This window comes from Cibotium barometz, chromosome 11 (assembly GCF_041138505.1).
Source record: "Cibotium barometz isolate CiBa-2024 chromosome 11, ASM4113850v1, whole genome shotgun sequence".
NCBI lineage: Eukaryota > Viridiplantae > Streptophyta > Polypodiopsida > Cyatheales > Cibotiaceae > Cibotium > Cibotium barometz.
In genome coordinates this window covers 2,807,638-2,826,974 of record NC_141056.1, presented here as the reverse complement: position 1 = coordinate 2,826,974, position 19,337 = coordinate 2,807,638, and the positions used below count along the sequence as shown (strand labels likewise).

The window sequence follows — 19,337 nt, the reverse complement described above, 5'->3', positions numbered from 1 at the left end:
CAGCAAGTACAGTGGTTGGTACAGCAGGTACAGTGGCTACAACTGGTACGGTGGCTGGTACAGCAGGTACAGTGGCTACAACTGGTACGGTGGCTGGTACAGCAGGTACAATGACTAGTACAGCAGGTACAGTGGTTGGTACAGCTGGTACGATGGCTGGTACAGCAAGTACAAATGCTGGTGCAACAAGTACAATGGCTAGAAATCATAATAAATGATTAAATACCCTTGCCTTCAGTATTTCTTCGCGATGGAAGCCTCCAAAACAGTCCCCAACAGCCGGTATTCTTCATGGGCAGCCTTCAAGAGAGAGAGAAAGAGAGTAGCCATCATTAGGGCAGCCTGTAACGGTGGTAGAGGCTAGTGTGCAGCAAGAGAGCCTCCAACACATGGTAGAAACAATCTTCAAGAGAGCACATAGGACAAGAGAACACTACACAAGGTATGTGAACCATGAGTTCCATATGTCCAATGCATCCCAAATAAAGGGAGCTATAAAGAATAATCCATCCTAGTAAAAGGGAGTCATAAACATAATCCATAATCCTGAGGATGGATCCAAATCCCTAGAAAAGAAGTCCAGGAATCCATAGACCTGTATACCATAATCCTTGTATACCATAACTCTTACCACATACTCCGTGCTAACCACACACCTTGGAGTAGAGGTGGACTTTATCCATAAAAGCATCATATCCATGAGATATCCAAAGATTTCTTCTCTATAAACTCGGACAGATTCGTCCATAGAAATTGCTTGTGAAGCCCAATATCTATATAAATCTCATCCAAGAAAGAAATCTCCATAGATATAATCCATCCCAATAAAGGGAGCCATGAAAAGAATTCATCCCATTTAAGGGAGCCATGAAAAGAATTCATCCCATTAAAGGGAGCCATACACAATGTTTCCCTGAAACCATCTCAAGGCAAACAATAACACCTTTCTCCTTGCATAGCTATACAAGGGTTAGTGAACATCAAAAACACTTCATAGCAAAAGCACTAACTTTGCAAACTCAAAGTATACTTAGCTTTTCTTTGCCAGGTTGGTCATGAAGCCAGAAGAAATATCTCGTCACCATATCCTTAAGATATCCTAAGATATATCTCCATATAGCTTGCCTGTAAGCTTGATAATATAATCCACAATATCCATATGGAAAGAGTGCTAAACGTGTGCACATAAAGCCAACTCCATACTTCCAAGATAAATTTTGTGAATTCATAAATCCTTAGACCAAGCTGTCTATTGCTCATGCTCTTGCTTCATAGGCTCTGAAGTGGCTGGCCATGCTTAATAGCAATGATGGTAAGTGTGGTCCCCACTTGAGATCTTTTCTCTTCCTTATTGATAGAAATAAGCCTCTGCTTCCAAGAAAGCCTATGCTCTGATACCAATGTAACTCGCGGCGGCGGTGCCCGGGGGACTAGGACCTTTGACACACTTGTTGATACCATCAATGCATATTAAAACACTTAAACATGGCCACAGTCTTAACACATATCCATCATCACTTTGCATAAAACATAAAGCTGGACAAAACATCCACAAATGCTGAAAATGGAACTTGCACGTGTGACACCGCATAGAGGCCGGAATGGGCCGACCCCCCCCTTGGAGTATTTTATTACCCAAGGAGAATAATATCATGTACAAGCTTTGAGGGCCTTACTCTCCCCACGGGAGATGCCGGATTATCCCTATACAAATGCCATAACACAGCCCAACACAAGGCTACCAAGCCGGAACATAGGCTGTAGAAATGCCGAGCCAACAATATAATCCATATACCTCCGTGTGGGTACTGATTCTTTCCCAAAAACCACGGGTCTTCATGCAATAGAGCTGGTACAGCAAGTACAACTCTCCAATCAATCGGTACAGTAGGTACAATGGCTGGTACAGCAAGTACAGTGGCTGGTACAGCCGGTACGGTGGCTGGTACAGCAGGTACAAATGCTGGTACAGTAGGTACAATGACTAGTACAGTAAGTACAATGGTTGGTATAGCTGGTACGATGGCTGGTACAGCAAGTACAGCAAGTACAAATGCTGGTGCAACAAGTACAATGGCTAGAAATCATAATAAATGATTAAATACCCTTGCCTTCAGTATTTCTTCGCGATGGAAGCCTCCAAAACAGTTCCCAACAGCCGGTATTCTTCATGGGCAGCCTTCAAGAGAGAGAGAAAGAGAGTAGCCATCATTAGGGCAGCCTGTAACGGTGGTAGAGGCTAGTGTGCAGCAAGAGAGCCTCCATTAATGAAGAGAGAGGGCTCCAATTTATAGATTTGGGCCTCCCATGAGCTAAAATGGCAAGAGAAGGCTACGATGACAAGTGGAGAGCCACACAATAGCTGAAGTGACAAGTGTGAGGCCACTTGTCTCACTTTGATCCACTTTCTAACAAATGTCAGGCCACTTGTCTCACTTTGGTCCACCTCCTTGCCACATGTCCCAATCTAAGAGATGGGTCCTTCCATAAACTTTATCTCTAAAAATATCCCAACTGGTAGACATTCTGTCATAGGCACTTTGCCAACTCTTGGTATCTGCTCAATTCCAGATGTAATGATGCGAACAAAATTTCCATTGGAGTTGGGCCAAAAATAGCAACTCTCCTAAATTTTAGGAGTGTGGTCCTTTGTATTCTAGGATAATCCCCCATTCCCAAAGCTTGTACTTTCCAAATATTTAAACATCCTGGAGTCCACCAGACCCCTTTCAGGCTGGGAAATGTCCAGGCTGGTGACAGGAAGAGGCTGTGTAGGTGATATCCATGTCTCTCGTGTATAGAGCTGCCATAGGTCCTGTCTCAATACTCTGTTCCTCTCACTATGAGAGAGACGGATATGTGGTGCATTCCTGTCATACTGGAATGGTGGTAGATGATCCATGTCTAGGCCATGCTGTGAGAACCAATGTGTGACCTGTGCATACCATGATCCTCTGTCTCCTACCTCAGCCAGCTGTCTAGATGCCTCAAAAGCTCTGTATGACAATCTGTCCTGTGGCATCTCTCTGAATCTGTCTAGCAGGCATATAGTCTGGAATATGGCCTCTACCATCATAGGAGGCGCAGCAAACTCTGCTCGGATAATGTCATGAGGTACTGACGGTTTGCTGCATATCAAGCGTGCCATCATGAGGGCCTGTGGTCTCTCTATCTGTGTCCACCAATGGGTAGCAAGGCCTGGCGCCCATACCGCTGCTCCATACATTAGTGCCGGTGTGACTAATGTGTCAAATAGCCACCCCTTCGTCCGGGGCTCCTCAAAATGCGCCTGGTGGCACTGTCTCTCTAGCATAGCCAATGCTGCATATCCCCGTGTCAATCTAGCTCTAGCTGCTGAACCCATGGTGAAGCGTGTGGCTGCTACAGAGAAGGTAACCCCTAGGTACACGTATGATGTCACCACCTCCACCTGGCGTCCTGCGAGAGTGAATGTCAGCTGACTCCTGTCCTGTCTCGATGTATGAAAGACCATAACCTTGGTTTTCCCAAGGTTCACAGTAAGATCCCTCTGCGTGCAGAAATCATCGAGTGCATGTAGATGCTGCTGTAGACCTCCTGGAGACTTAGACACTAATACAATATCATCAGCATAAAGCATAATATGTACTGAGGTACCTGCTAGATCAACTCCATCTCTGCCTCCCCGTGTAATGAAGTCAGCCACCTCATCAATGTATAACCCAAATAGCGTGGGGGAAAGTGGGCATCCTTGCTTCACACCAATGGTGCTAGCAATAGTCTCGGACATACCTCTTGGGCATCTGACTCGCCCAAAAACCTGCTCATATAATGCATAGATGCCCCATGTCATATCTGCTGGTATGCCAAGAGATTACAGGCGCTGAAAGAGCCTCTCTCGTGGTACTGTGTCAAATGCCTTGCGGAAATCCACAAAGCAGCAATAGAGCTTTCTCTTCCTCACTCTGGCTTGATCAATGATACATCTCAAAGTGAATACATGGTCAATGGTAGAGAAAGCTCTCCTGAAGCCTGCCTGCCCTGATGAGCGTAAACCTGCTCGCTCAGCATATAAGCTAAGCTCTTGCTCCAACACTGCACCATAGAGTTTGGCCAACACGTGGCCAACCATAACCGTCTTGTAGTTGCTCGGATCGAGCATATCCCCTGTTTTGTGGATCGGCACAATGGTGTGCATCGTCCACTTCGCAGGCAAACCCTCTGCTAGTGCCCTGTTAAACAGGTGTGCAAGAAAAGGAGCCAAAGAATCTACTGCATATATGAGATGCTCACCCTGTAGGCCCATATGGTCGGCGGCCCGTCCATGCCTCCGAAGGCTCTCTGTATGCGGAGCCGTGAGTATAGGGCTCTGCACTCATCATCATACCATCTGTTCTGGGGCATAGTCCCAGATCTCGTAGGCTCTCTTGAGTGGACACGATGTGGGAAGCTCTGTAATGCAGCCGTGTGTAGGAGTGATGCCAGCTGGGCTGTAATGGTATCCATAGGTGCCAGGGGGTCCATGAGTAGGAGCCCATACTCTACTCTGCCAGTGTATATGTCTGCCATGTCATGTGTGAAGTAGATGGTAGTGTGTGGCGTCGGTATGTGGGGGGCTGGTGATACCGGTGATCGGGCTAGTGAAAATGCCAAGTATGTATGATCTGCTCCAATAGGACGAGGTGGGATGGAGAATGAGGTGACAAGCTGTGATGCCTCCAAAGACCGCATAATGTAGTCTACCACTGTGCCTCCGGTCCGTGTATGACCCCCATGTGGGAAGCATGTCAGCCCTCCTGATCTCGGCCACTGTAGCATCCCGTTATAAATAACGAGACGATGCCTGGCTCCCAACTCTAGTAAGTGGTCCCCATAAATGTCCTCTGTCTGGTCCAGTGTCCTCTGATGCCCGACTAGCCCCTATCTCCTCTGGATCCACAGGGTGGAGGATCTCCATGTCATCATAGTCATACACCTCACACTGTCTGCTGTGTGTGTGGGCATTGAAGTCACCCGTAAGAAATACTTCCCTAGTGTAGAATAATGCATAATCTCCTCTGACAGACAAGTGTATGGCGAGGCTCCTATCTCCTCCTCTTGTGGCATGTCCTCTGTAATGACATATGAGGATCCTGATGGACGAAAGTAACATAGGGCTATGTATATAACCCTGTCCTGTGAGAGCTGTAAGCTGATCCACATGTATCTGGCCTCTGGATCCTGTGCTACCACTCTCAGTCTCCCCTGTAGCTCCCGTCTGAATAGAACTGCTACTCCCCCCCGACCCTCTTGAGGTACCCTGGCGTGTGGTCCTCCTGTATGCTGACTCCCACTGGAATCCCTCTACTCGAGGTAGCCCTCTCTCTGGGCTCTGATGTGTCTCTGTCAGAAGTATGATGTCTCTCCCCACCATAACATGCTCCAGTCGTCCAGGCTGCACCCATAGTGAACCATACAGTTCCATACTGCCATGTGTATCTTTGTCAGTGGCGTGGTATGTGTCCTATAGGACCCAAACCGCTAATCCATGGGCCGGCCATCAATGATGACCCGACCATCTCGATAGAAGGCCTTCTTGCCTTCTCTCCTCGTGTGTAAGACTCGTGGCATGCAAGCTCTCCTATGCTCTAGCTGCATCCTCGTGAGATCATCATCTAAGAAAATAGGAGCTCCCTCTAAGCCTCGTAGTATGACCCTCTTCCTCATGAAGGTGACCCTCTCCGTCTCTCCTGCAAACTGTAGGATGAGGGCTCGCTTGCGTAATGAGTCTTTCCCGGCTCTCCATGCTTTGGTGAAGGGGAGAGGGTCCACTTCCCTGTAGCCTAGCTTCATGCATAGAAGCTGTCCATCTTTCTCGGGAGTGGAGTTGGGTGTCTCGGCTATACTCGAATGTTGAGGCGGCGGGCATGCCTCATCTTCTCCTCCTCAATGGTGGTGTGAATGATTTGATGTTCTTCCCTTTGAGTCTCCTCCCTCGCTTCTTTGCGGATGTTCTTCTTCACCACCTCAACCCATCCTGACTGCTTGGCTTCGAGTTTTCCCTCCATGTCCTTTGTGATCTCCTTGGAGATCTCTTCTTTGATGGCCGTGAGAGTGTTCTCCCCTTCTTCCTTCTCGGTGTTCTTGACGGCTACCATTTCCACTTTCAATGCACTCACCTCCTCCTTGAGTGCTGTGTTCTCTTGTTCAAGGCCTGTGACCCCTGCTTCGAGGGCCATAATGTGCCGGTGTAGTTTGTTCTCCACCTCATTGAGGTTGGAATCGGATGTCTTCTTGTTCTCCTTGATTAGTGCGTTCATTGCCGTCTTGAGGGCCTCGAGTTTCTCTTGGAGACTTGGGGCGAGTCCTCGAGATTACTCTGCAGCCCTTCCCACAGGCAGGGAGGAGAGAGAGAGAGAGAGAGAGAGAGAGAGAGAGAGAGAGTTATGTTGCTACCTTGGGGGCCTGAGCAAGGGCGGGTGGGGAAACGGAGGCACAGGGCTTACCGGATAGGCAGGCGGGCCAGCATAGCGCCAGCAGGGCGGAAGGGCTACTGGGCGGCAGTAGCGAACAGGGAATAGAAGCGGGTGGCAGTGGGCGGCTACGCACAGAGGTGCGAAGCGAACAGGGAGCAGAGAACAGAAGCGGTAAAGCGGGCGGCTACGCACAGAGGCGCGAAGCGAACAGAGCGCAGGGAATAGAAGCGGCGAAGTGGGGGCGAAACAGCAAACAGGGAGAGGGGGGCGGAAGTGAACAGAGAGAGGGCGGCGAGCATGGGCGAAGAGAGAGAGAGAGAGAGAGAGAGAGAGGCAGCGAAGAGAGAGAATGACTGCAGGAAGGGGGGCGAGGAGAGAAAGAAGAAAGAAGAAAGTTGTATTAATGTCTTCAAAAGGCCAAAATGACCTATGAGACCAAAAGGTTACATCATATCCATGAGGTACGTAATCTTGGGTACAAAATAGTAATAAAGAAAGATAACAAAAATCTAGAACTTTAAAATCTGATCTAGGTACATGAGCAGAGAGCTCTCATATCACCCTAATACATGAGCAGAGAGCTCTCATATCACCCTAATACATCCCTCATGGGCCGCTGTGACATGGTGCTCAAGGTGGTAAACCTGAGCTGGCGCGAGAAGGTCCTGTGATGAATGGGAGATGATGGCCCAGATCTTCCTGTGGTGGCGTGGCCGTGGGCGAGGGCCATGGAGTCTGGGGCGTCGAGCTCTACATAACTCAGTGGCTCTGTCGAGAGAGAGAGAGAGAGAGAGAGAGAGAGAGAGAGAGAGAGAGCTGAGAATTCAGTATATCATACATGACATAAAGGAGGTACAAATCCCACAGCCATAGGCTGCCTTGAAAAGGTACTACAATACCTAAACAAATCCTAATTCTATGACTCAGCCCCAAATCAGGACTGAATACTGAAAATAATGAGCTTTGTTGCCTTTTATAGGCTGGAAATGACATTTTGAACTGGCCGACTGTTGGTTGGCCAGCTCTTGGACAAGCCTTATTCATTGTTGCCAGCCTATAAAAGATACACCTCTATATGCTGGCCGACAGCCCTTCATGTCCACAACTAGTCAATCGCATGCCAAATCAGCAACACTTGCTCCAAACTCTAGTTCAAATCCATCTTTATCATGTTGCATTCTTGAGGATTAGCCTTTGAGTTCAGCCGGTGCATGTCTTGCACATGACACACCATTCTCGTAAGAAGTGACGAGAAGTGGTGGCCAAATGCTGCCTCATACGGAGTCCGACCAATGCTAGATGAATGAGTGTCGTTTAGGATGGCTTGAACCAAAGGAAGATAATACTCCCACTTTGATTGGCTGTCATGGCAATACGATTTGAGAACATCGAATGCCAGTTGATTATAGATGTCTGTCTGGCCGTCTGTTTGCGGATGGAATGCATTGAACAGATGTAACTTGGTCCCAAGTTCCAAAATTGTCGAATAATGCTCTTCAAACATTTGAAGTAAACTTGGGATCCTTGTCTCATGTTATCGCCCTTAGCAATCCATCTATGGGTTACCAATGGCGAATGAATAGGCGAGGGATATCTATTGCTGTGGCCATTTGCTTGCACGGGATCAACATGCAAAACTTACTGAATCGGTTCACAATGGTAATGCACTGTGTGGTCCGAGATCCAAATGTAGCGGGAAGAGGTCCAACTTGTATGAGCAACCTTCACCTTCTGGCATATCTGGCATGCTTTGACATGTTGATAGACATCCCTTCTCATCTTTGGCCAATAGAATGATCGCTCTAGCTTCTCCAATGTACTATTGATACCTCGATGACCTCCGACGAGGGAGTCACGGGCATCATGAAGAACTGTCCGTTGCTTTTTCCTTAGTATGCACAGGTCGGTTCTTGTAAAATAACCAGCCATCTTGGATGGTATAGTGTTCGGGTTCTGATTGAAGGGCCAATCTATATTGAGTCCGGAATTCCAAAGAATTCTCATATTGTGCCTTCATAATGTCGGGATCTTTTCCCTATATTTCGAGTACATTGGACTCTTGCAAATTTTGGATGTTGCCTTTACGACTTAGAGCATTGGCAACGGGGTTATTCTTGCTAGGAATGTATTAATTATTCCTCCAAACTGCTAGAAGATCTGACTCCATCTGGCTTGTATATCACTCCATTGGGCACTAGGCATGGTTTGCAACCATTTAAATGCCTGATGGTCTGTCTTAACTGTGAACTCCCTCTTGTAAAGGAAAGGTTTTCAATGCTTAAGAGTTGTCATCGTGCCTAATAGCTCTGTCATAAGAAAATAATTCTTTTATGCGTCTTTTAATTTCCGGCGGTAATAATAAACCACTGGGCGCGCCTTTCTTACTGGAGGACAACTCCTATGGCTAAATTGTTGGCATCGGTAATCACTTCGAAAGGATCATTCCATGAAGCCAATTTGAGAACCGGAGACTCGGAGGCTACTTTCTTCGTTGCATGGTATGCCTCGAGTGGTTTGTCCACACTTTTTGACGACGCGTCTTCACACCCTTGAGCAGATTTGTAAGAGGTGCTGCAAGGTCGGAAAATTTATCCATGTGTGAACTGTATGCTTGACAGAGACCTACAAAAGAGCGGATCTCTTGAGCATTTTTGGGAACTTCCCTTTCAAGAATTCTCCTTACCTTTTTAGGGTCGAGGGCCGAGGCTAGTCCCGTTTGCTCTGATCACATGTTCTAGATAATGAATTTCTTCTACTCCAAATTCTCTCTTTTTGGCATTGATGTAGAGCTCATTGTCTCGCAACAATTACAAGACCTTTTTAATATCCTTCTCATGTTGCTCTCTGCAGTAGCAGAAAAGATTAGTATATCATCTAAAAAGATGAATGCACACTTTCCTATGAGCACAAAAACCCGAGACATCATCTTATTAAATGTCGCCGGTGCATTGGTGAGGCGGAATGGCATCACCACAAACTCGTAGTGGCCACGTTCAATCCTGAAGGCTGTTTTTGGTATGCCAATTGTAAAGATCCGAACTTGATGATAGCCACTCTTGAGATCTATCTTCGAAAAGAACTTTGCACCATTGAGTCGCTCGGGGATATACTCAATCCTGGGTATTGGGAACCCGTTTTTCAATGTGAGCTTATTAAGTGCCCTATAGTCCACGCATAATCGTGCGGACTTGTCCTTCTTTTGCACAAACAAGATAGGTGCAACAAAGGTCAAGGATGAGGGCCGAATAAATCTAGCTCATATTAACCGAGAAAGCTGCTCTACTTTAGTTCGCCCTCCAATGCCTTAGAAAGGGGATAGGGGAAATTACTGGGCGGTTCTGTCTTGGGGACCAACTCAAAGCGATGATTCTCAGGGCGGCTAGGTGGGAGCTGCGGCGAGAGATCATCCTTTAGCATAATATCTTGAAACTGTGCTAGGAGACCATCCAACTTTTGCTTCAAAGGGGTTGCTGATTGAACATTAGACTGCTGGCTACGGACGTAAATCAAAGCACATTCAGCTCCTTTTCTGATGGCTCTTTGGGCTTGGATATGTGAGATGAGTGGAATACTTGAAATGCTCCTATCCCTGCAAATCAAGACAGGCTCAGGAACACCGTCAACAATAGTAGAAGTGTCATGCCTCCAATCAAGAATGGGTGCATAATCCATACCCCAAAAGAGGTGAGACAATGAAGTCTTGTTGAAATGTGGCCTTTTGAACCATGAATTCGAACTACTGAGCCTTATGAGATAAGTGAGTGCGAAGACCGAGTGTGAATCCGTCTACGTCCATATGATGGGGTACAAGTGTACAACCCATATTTTTAGCCAACTGAGAAGAAATGGCATCCTTAGAGCTGCCCAGATTGAATAGGACAATGAATTCTTGTCCCTTTGTTGTGCCATAAGCATGAATGAGGGCTTTCTTTTGCCACCCAAGCTCACCCTCTTGCTTATCGTCAAATTCCACTATGGGTATTGTGTTTAAGGTGGGTAAGAGTTGAATGGTGTTGGTGGCCGATGTGGGATGTGTAGCTGTAGCTGTGGTGGTGTGGCTACTATGGAGGCAGAGGTCTTGGAGGCTTGTAGAGCTTGCCACTTTTGATACAATCTTTCTTACCGTGCCCCATGGTGTGGTAGAAGAAACATCTGTTCTCCCGCTTGTATCGCGTTTGCTCTTTTGGTTAGAGATATCCACGAGTAATGCCCTCCTTGGCCTTTTCCTCAGTTGTTTTCTTAGGCTTGGATTCTTTATATTTCTTGCCTTCTCAGTGCTCTGGGAATCCTTCTTGTTATCTTTGCTACTTTGAGCTCCCTTGCCCCCCCTTGGGATGATGACTATTGGGTGGTGGATGATTGTTGTTGAGGTTTGGAGCTAGCTTGGATCTGCTTGGGCTTACGGGAGTCTGTAAGACTCATTCTCAAGGTTGGTCATGTATTGGGGAGATAGAAACCATTTTTTGACACGAAGATGTCCCATACATATTGAGGAGCCCTTGTGATGGGGTCTATATGTAGACTCGACCAATGCTTCCACTAGGTAACCGCTTCACTGGAGAGGTGCGGTGTCGCTAGGTGGACTCGGCCTTAAGGATCTGAAAGCTTAGCCAAAGGAAAATATGCTACAAATTGATGAATGAATTGCATAATTATGATCACACTTAACATCATACTTACTAAAATTTGGTTGAGCTTGTATGACGGTGGTGGTTGGTTCGGTGGAGGAACTTGGTCCTTGGTGCACTAGGGTAGGGAGAAGAGACAACATGTTTGCTTGCATAGCGGCTATCAACTGGTGGTTGTGGAGTTGCATAGGTTCACGCTCAAGCCTTTTTGGGGCTGCTTGGTCTGCCCGTCCTTGGTCTTCTTCACCCCTGCGTTTGGCGTCCTTGGCCCTTTGTTCATCCTCATGTCGAGGACAAGTGCAATGAAACTAATCATAACCCAGAACCCAAATGAGCTCAAAACTGTAAATTGCTGAAAATACCCTGATTTGGATAGGGTGATTGGGGTGGGTAATCACATACAAGGCTTTAGCACCTCCCCAATGATTGATTTGAACTACGAATGGTCCAAAAAACCAAAAGTGATTAGCATTAATCACTTTGTAAACAGAGTTGGAGGATACTCAGCGGCATGTAGTAGTATTCTTCATGGACGTTGGACAAACAGAGAGTGCTGGGTTAGGCAGGAGTTGTCATCCGCAGGTTTCTTTGCGGATCTTTGTGATGACGTGGTGAGGATGGAATGTGAGCCTTTGCAATGGATGCAAAGTGGTCTCACAATTGTGTACCTTGGATGAGATTTTCCTCTTATGAAAGGGCACTTCATAAGGATACCGTGCAGCTGAGGACAGCTGAATGCAAGTGGGGGAGAATGTGACACCCCTCACCCGTGAGAAAGGAAGCGTTGCAACCGAATCTCTAGTACAAAAGATGACTCAGAAATGAAGATGTCAAATCCCATCCCAAGCACTGCTCATATCTCTGGGCCAGTCCACATAGGTAGAGGAACGCTCTGTAGAAGGTTTGAGCTGAGAAGAAGGCAGATGGATTTGACGGGTTCCCAATGCACGCTCATATTGTTTGGGGGGGGGCCGGGGGTCGGCCTGTTTCCTTACGTAGGTCTAACCTACAATTCATAAAAAGAGCACGGCTTTTTTATAAAAATAAAGTCCCACAACTTGCAGAGGTGCCCACGACCGCCATTAAAGGAGTTCATACGTGTAGGCCCAGCTGACTTGCCCACGCCCAGCCTGGCTACTGCCTGAGTATGTGCACACACATCCAACTGCTCCTTAGGCCTGAAACCTGCTATTGCCTGTCTTGCACACACATTGCAGTTGGCCGACCTGCTCACAGCCTGCTGCCCGACTCCAGTCTTGGCTGGCTGTCTGCCACATGGCACTATACATAATACAGAATATTAGTACTATTAGGACCTTTGTGTGTGGTGTGCGTAGAGAATGTTTATCAGTCAACCTTCCTATTACAACATGAAGGGGCCTCTTGAAAGGGGCTCGAAGCAAGTCATGTTATGTAGTGGGCAAGGTGGACTTCAGTCAGAAAAATATGGGAAATGTAAACGTAGGCTTTTCGCTGAATATATATATTTTCTATGCATACAGGTTCGTGGTGATTTGCCATTGAATAAGTTCCGACTTGCATGGGATTCTGTAGACTTTGCTGAAACTTTTGTCAAAGAGGAAACATCATCCTTACTTGCTGATACAATTGCTCACATGGGCCAGGAGGTAAATGCATGATGATCATGGCAGTAATTATCTGAGTGCTTCCTGCTTTGTGCTCAAATATATTGTAGCTCCTAATATTATTGTTTTTTGTTACAGTTAACCCTTCATGGAGAGTTCAGAATTCATCTTATTGATTTGGTAATTGGGATCATTGGCATGATCTTGAGGCTGGTCATTCATATTGGAATGTAGTGTGAAAGGAAATTTTTGCTTTATCAGATATTAATTTCATCCATTTCATAAGGGTTAAAGCCCATGCTGATGCTATATATTCCATTCCTTTTTCTTGTTAGTGATTTGAAGGTCTGTTTCTGTTTCCTAGGCTAAGTGGCTAGTTGACAATGGGCTACTAAGTTTGAGGCTACTTCAGGAGCGTTGTGAGGTATGCGATTTTTTTGCATCTTGTTAAGTTGGATTTGATCTTATTTGACATGTGGATTTCACTCCCTTTCTTGATTGCCAATGTGTTCTTAGTCCACGTGTTTTCTTGTTTTTAGGCAGAGTTCCTGTGGGAGGCTGAAATGATCAAGATCAAGGCACCTGATTTGAAATCGAAGGAGGTGGGTGTACATATGCTTGTATCTGTAACTGTTAGGCAGACATTGGAGCGAGGAAGCTGAAAAGCTTACATATTACATAACCTCTGGACTGTAATGTATGGCTTTGGAAATGGGGCTGTTGAATATTTTGGTGTAGGTAATGAAGCATTTTGAGTTGGCTTTAGTGAGCCTTCTTTACCTTTAAAGGTGGTGGTTGTCTCTTTGCAAAGCGTAGCCATGACCCCACCTGTGACTTTTGTTGATATAGGTACTGTCATTGTAGAAATGCTTTAAAATTTTTTTACAATCATTGCCATCGCAGAATTCCACTATTCTTGTTGTATAGTTTATGATTCTAACCCAAAAGTATAGCTAAAAGCTTCTTTACACCTTGGCTTCAAAATTTTTTCCCACAAAAAAAAATTCATCAAATAGTAAACTTCTACCCATAATACAATACCCTGCCCCCCCCCCCCCCCCCCCCCCCCCCCCCCCCCCAAGATGGGGTTGAGCACAATCTTGTCACACACTTAAACTATTAATACTAATAAACAAGATGAAATGGCACGGCACCAAACAAGATAGCAATGCTGAAATTTAGATTACACAAGTAGGGCCGGAAAGGGTTGACCCCCCTTGTAATATAATTGTATTATCAAGGATTTCTCAAGATAAAAGCTTCATGGGCATCACGTGCCGAATTTTTTGATGACATTCATGCAATGAAAACAGATTGCAAATATGTTTTTGTTGAAGCCGGAGTCGATTCCAAACCTTTTGTCGAACCAAACCTCACTCCCCTATCCCTTGTGACTTGCCACAAGTAGCTATGTTGCACTGGCATCTATACATAGGCATGTGTACGCGCTAGGCCGAGACATAGGAGACCTTAATGAGAGAGTGACAGACAAGCCAGATGGAGTCAGATCTTCCAATAGTTCGGAGGTATGATGGAATACATCCCTGGCTACTAACCCCATTGTCGATGCTCTTAGTTGAAAAGGCACAATTCAAAATTTGCAAAAGTCCATTGTGCTTGAAATACAAGGAGAAGATCTCGACAGTATGAAGACACAATACGAGGATTCATTGAAATTCGGGACTCGATATAGATTGGTCCTGCAATGAGAACCGGGTCACTATACCATCCATGATGGATGGTTATTTTTTACAAGAACTGGCTGTGCATTCTCAAGGAAAAGTGACAAGCACTTCTCCATGATGCCCATGACTCTCTGGTTGGAGGTCATCGTGGTATCAACAACACATTGGAGAAACTTGAGCGATCATTCTATTGGCCAAAGATGAGGCAGGATATCTATCAATATGTCCAAGCATGCGAGATATGCCATAAAGTGAAGGTATCTCATACGAAATAGGCAGGCTTATTTCAACCTTTGCTAGTTCCGGAAGATCCTTTCCAAGATATTAATATGGACTTCGTTGGATCTCTTCTCGCTGCATTTGGATCTTGGAACACACTGTGTGACCATTGTGGACTGACTTTGTAATATTTGCATGTTGATCCAAGGGCCATAACTGAGGACATCGCTCGCCTGTTCATCCGACATTGGTATCCCATCGGAGGTTTGCCAAGGCAACATGAGACAAGGATCCCAATTTCACTTCAAATTTTTGGAGGGAATTATTCGACAACTTTGGGACCAAGTTGCATTTGTCCAGTGCATTCCATCCGCAGACAGACGGCCAGACAGAAATCTACAATCAGCTGGCTTTTGATGTTTACAAATCATATTGCCATGACAGGCAGTCAAAGTGGGAGCATTATCTTCCTTTGGTTGAGGTCATCCTCAACGACACTCATTCATCTAGCATTGGTTGGACTTCGTACGAGGCAACATTTGGTAACCGTTTCACGTCACTTCTGACAAGAATGGTATCACCTTCCTTGGAGGCCAACAAGACCACCGAAACATTTTCAGAGATCATTGAGTATGTCAAAGAGCATCTTGCCAAAGCACATGAAGCAAGCAAGCCAACAAATCAAGACGAGACATCAACTTGAAAGAAGGGGATTGGGTATATCTCCGGATAATGAAGTAGAGGTTGAAGCAAGTGGGAAAACATTGTCCAAAACTCTCCTTTCATAGCTTTGGATCCTTTCCTATCATTAAAAAGATAAATGATGTCTCTATGAAGCTCAAGCTTTTAGATAGTTGGACTATGCATAATGTTTTCCATGTTTCTTGGTTTAAGCCTACATTGGTCCAACTTTGTAGGATATTGTAGATGAGCAACAACCAGACGTGGTAGACAAAGCTGAAGCAATTGAGCCAGAACAGATTCTCCTCCATAGATGGAAGCATGGATCCGGTCGTAAACAAAGGCAATTCTACGCGAACTTTCGAGACCGAGGTACCCATGAAGCAATATGGGTTGACAAAGAGTTCTTTCAAGAGGACACCCAACTCTTGGGACTACTTGGAAGCGATGAACTTGCCGCCAAGCTAAGTAGGAGGGAATGTCACATGCACCCTGCACTGGAGTGCTATGTGACATTGGCTCTACATTAGTGCAACATTCATCAGTAGGATTTACCTTTTTAGGAATAATTGTCGTATGCCGTGACCCCATTGTGAGCCTGAGTCCGAGACATGTGAGGCACGAGCTACGTAGGTCAGTCTCCACATCCATAGAGAGTCTGCATGTGTCAGTCCTCTTACCCACTTGGAGAAAATTCATCAGATAGGGATGTAGAAGTCAACACATAGCATGTAGTTGCATCAAAAGCATGTAGTTGCATAGTAGATAGGTCTATGGACCAGCGAAGGCCAACCCACAGCATGGCCAGGCCATAAGGGCAACATCGAGGCCATAGGGGGCACAGGCAGCCAGTCGGCAGCCTATAGATGCCCCATATATGCAGTCGACCAGCACTTGCCCCATATATCCTACAGGGGGTTATCAAAGAACCCTTCGCAACAGGTTGGCCAGCACTTGCCAGTCGACCAGGCATCAGGGGCAGCAAGAGAATAATGCGCAGCATTTATTGTTGCAAAACGACCATTTTTTTCCAATATTTCTTGGTCGACAGCATCTGGTGTGAACCGACCAGCATCCATAATCCATATATAAGCAGCACTTACATTCAGCATAATTTTGATCAAGCAATTCAGTTCAGCAGCAGTCCCAAGCAGTTTGGTGTGCCAAAAAAGCCTCTGGCTTGTGCCTACTTTCAGCAGCGTTCCCAAGGCTTCCACGAAGAGTATCTTCAGCATTCAGCCAGCATATGTGCATCGCTCAGTTTTGGGATTGCATAGTCGTCATTGAAGAGCAAATCAAAGGAGCTTAGACAGCATTTGGATCAGCCTACATTCGGTCTACTTCGTCCTTGCGTTTGGCGGTCCTCAGTCATCATTCATATTCATTGTAAAAGTTCTCCAAAGAAAGACAAGCAAATACTCCTGCTTGTAGGGGGGGGGGGGGGGGGGGGGGGGGGGGACTCTTCTCCTGCAACGTGTCACCCTGCACGAGAGAGAGAAAGAAAGTGCAGTCTATCCTTGCGCTTCTCTGGACCTCAGCCCACGTGTAGTCCAAACCTGTGTTTCTCTGCAGCCCAGCCAGTCTCCAGGAGGGGGAGAGGGAGTAAAAGGGCCTGCGCGTGTACCTGTAGCCGGCAGGTTGCAAAGAGGTGAGGGGCCTGCTGTTCAGCCCCTGTGCACCGCGTGCAAAACTGCCCAACCAGCCTGCTGTTCACCCAGAGGGAGCCACCTGCCAATTGCACGCCAGCCTGCTGTCGACCTTGCCCCTCTGTCCAGACCGTGAGCAGTCTAGCCCACTTTCCTTGCAGTCCGACTGTCACGAGAGAGAAAGAAAGAAAGAAGAAAGAAAGTTGTATTAACGTCTTCAAAAGGCCAAAATGACCTATGAGACCAAAAGGTTACATGATATCCATGAGGTACATCATCTTGGGTACAAAATAGTAATAAAGAAAGATAACAAAAAATCTAGAACTTTAAAGTCTGATATAGCAAAGAGGTGAGGGGCCTGCTATTCAGCCCCTGTGCACCGCTTGCAAAACTGCCCAACCAGCCTGCTGTTCACCCGGAGGGAGCCACCTGCCAACTGCACGCCAGCCTGCTGTCGACCTTGCCCCTCTGTCCAGACCGTGAGCAGTCTAGCTCACTTTCCTTGTAGTCCGATTGTCATGAGAGAGAGAAAGAAAGTTGTATTAACGTCTTCAAAAGGCCAAAATGACCTATGAGACCAAAAGGTTACATCATATCCATGAGGTACATCATCCTGGGTACAAAATAGTAATAAAGAAAGATAACAAAAAATCTAGAACTTTAAAATCTGATCTAGGTACGTGAGCAGAGAGCTCTCATATCACCCTAATACATCCCTCATGGGCCGCTATGACATGGTACTCAAGGTGGTAAAATTGAGTTGGCATGACAAGGTCCTGCGATGATGGGAGATGATGGCCCGGATCTTCCTGTGGTGGTGTGGCCGTGGGCGAGGGCGATGGGGTCTAGGGCGTCGAGCTCTGCATAACTCAGTGGCTCTCTTGAGTGTCACGCCTCTCGGCCGAGCTCCTACACTAGCCTGTGGTCTGGGTATGATGGGTGGATCGGCCCTCGGAGTGCTGGTATGGAAGAAGTCGGTGAGAGAAATGAAATGAAATGAAATGTTATATTAACGTCTTCAAAAGGCCATAATGACCTATGAGACCAAAAGTTACATCATGGTGGATCTGATACAATGTCTGGATAAGAGAGAGAGAGAGAGAGAGAGAGAGAGAGAGAGAGAGAGAGAGAGAAATGAAATGATATATTAACGTCCTCAAAAGGCCAAAATGACCTATGCGACCAAAAAGGTTACAACAATTGGTGGATCTGATACAATGTCTGTGTAAGAAAAGCTAAAACAACTAAACAACTAACTGAAACTGAAACAACAACTATGAGGAAAAGTAAGGTACTAGGAGCTCCTAATGGATAACATCTGGGAAGGAAAACTCCAGCAACAAAGGTAAGCATCATATACATCACTATCCAAAGACGTCTCTCATCGGTCGATGGCGGATATCCTCAATGTCCTCCATGGTGAGTACTCTGACTGGACGTCTCCCATGCCGTGCTAGTATGGTCCTGATCCTCTGTTGTAGTCTCCGCCGGTGTCGGGATGGGCCTCTCATCTTGGGGCGCCTGGACCGCTCCAGCTCTATAGCCCGATCAATCAGTGTACCTCTGGTGCGGTTATACTCTGGGGCTAGCTGCAATGCCTGCTGGCGTGACTGCTCAATCTCTGGTCGAAAGAAGTCTGTAATCTGCCTCTGTAGGTGTCTCTCCCTCTCTGATCCCCTCCCTCTCAAGAGACCCTCTCTATGTATACGCAGCTCCAGCAAGTATAATCCGAGGCATCTCTGATCCTGGTATCTCATGACTCTGGAAAGTGGTCTGAAACCCTCTCTGAACAGGCAGTGAAAACGGCCTTGTATCTCATAATATATTTGACAGTGACATATGTAATGTAACTCTGTCTCTGGCTCCATCTGGCACAACTGACAAATCCTGGCCTCAGCTGGTACTCCTCTGAATCTGCCAGTCTCAATCTCTAGCTGGTATGAGGATGTGCACATCTGACCAATAGCACACCGTACCCCATGAGAAAGATGAGTATCCATGTAGCTGGGTCTAATCACAAACCCATCCTCCGTGAGCTGGAGAAGATGATCTCTATAGAAAGCCATCTTCGTACCAAGCTCGTGTGTCGGTTGTATCCATGTCCTCCTAGTGTCCAGCTGAGTCAAGTCCTGCCTGATAAGTCTGGTAATCTCTGCCCGTGTGAGAGAGAGGGAGGGTGCATCCAGGGAGTACTGAAATGGAGGTAGCCTGTCCATACTAAAGCCATGCAGTTGGAACCAAGCTGTCATCTATGCATACCAACATGATCCGTCTCCTTGTGATGCCAACTGTCGTGAAGACTCCAGGGCTAAGCGAGCATATCTGTCTCTAGGGAGAGCCCAAGTGCTATGTATAAAGGAGACTGATCGAGTGAGTGCCTCTACTACCAATGGGGGGGCAGCCATCTCTGCACGGATAATATCATGTGGTACGGAGGCCTTGGCCCTAATCATCCGGG

The 19,337-nt window shown here is 46.5% G+C and overlaps 1 protein-coding gene across 1 annotated transcript in view; it reads left to right on the top strand.

Moving 5' to 3' along the window:
- Positions 1-19,337, top strand: part of THO2 — a 255,820-nt gene that overhangs the window by 37,886 nt on the left and 198,597 nt on the right. Inside the window, exons 2-5 of the mRNA XM_086804632.1 lie at positions 12,565-12,690; positions 12,787-12,828; positions 13,013-13,072; positions 13,188-13,250. Coding sequence (XP_086660758.1) covers positions 12,565-12,690; positions 12,787-12,828; positions 13,013-13,072; positions 13,188-13,250 — 291 coding nt within the window. The remainder of the gene's footprint in view (positions 1-12,564; positions 12,691-12,786; positions 12,829-13,012; positions 13,073-13,187; positions 13,251-19,337) is intronic.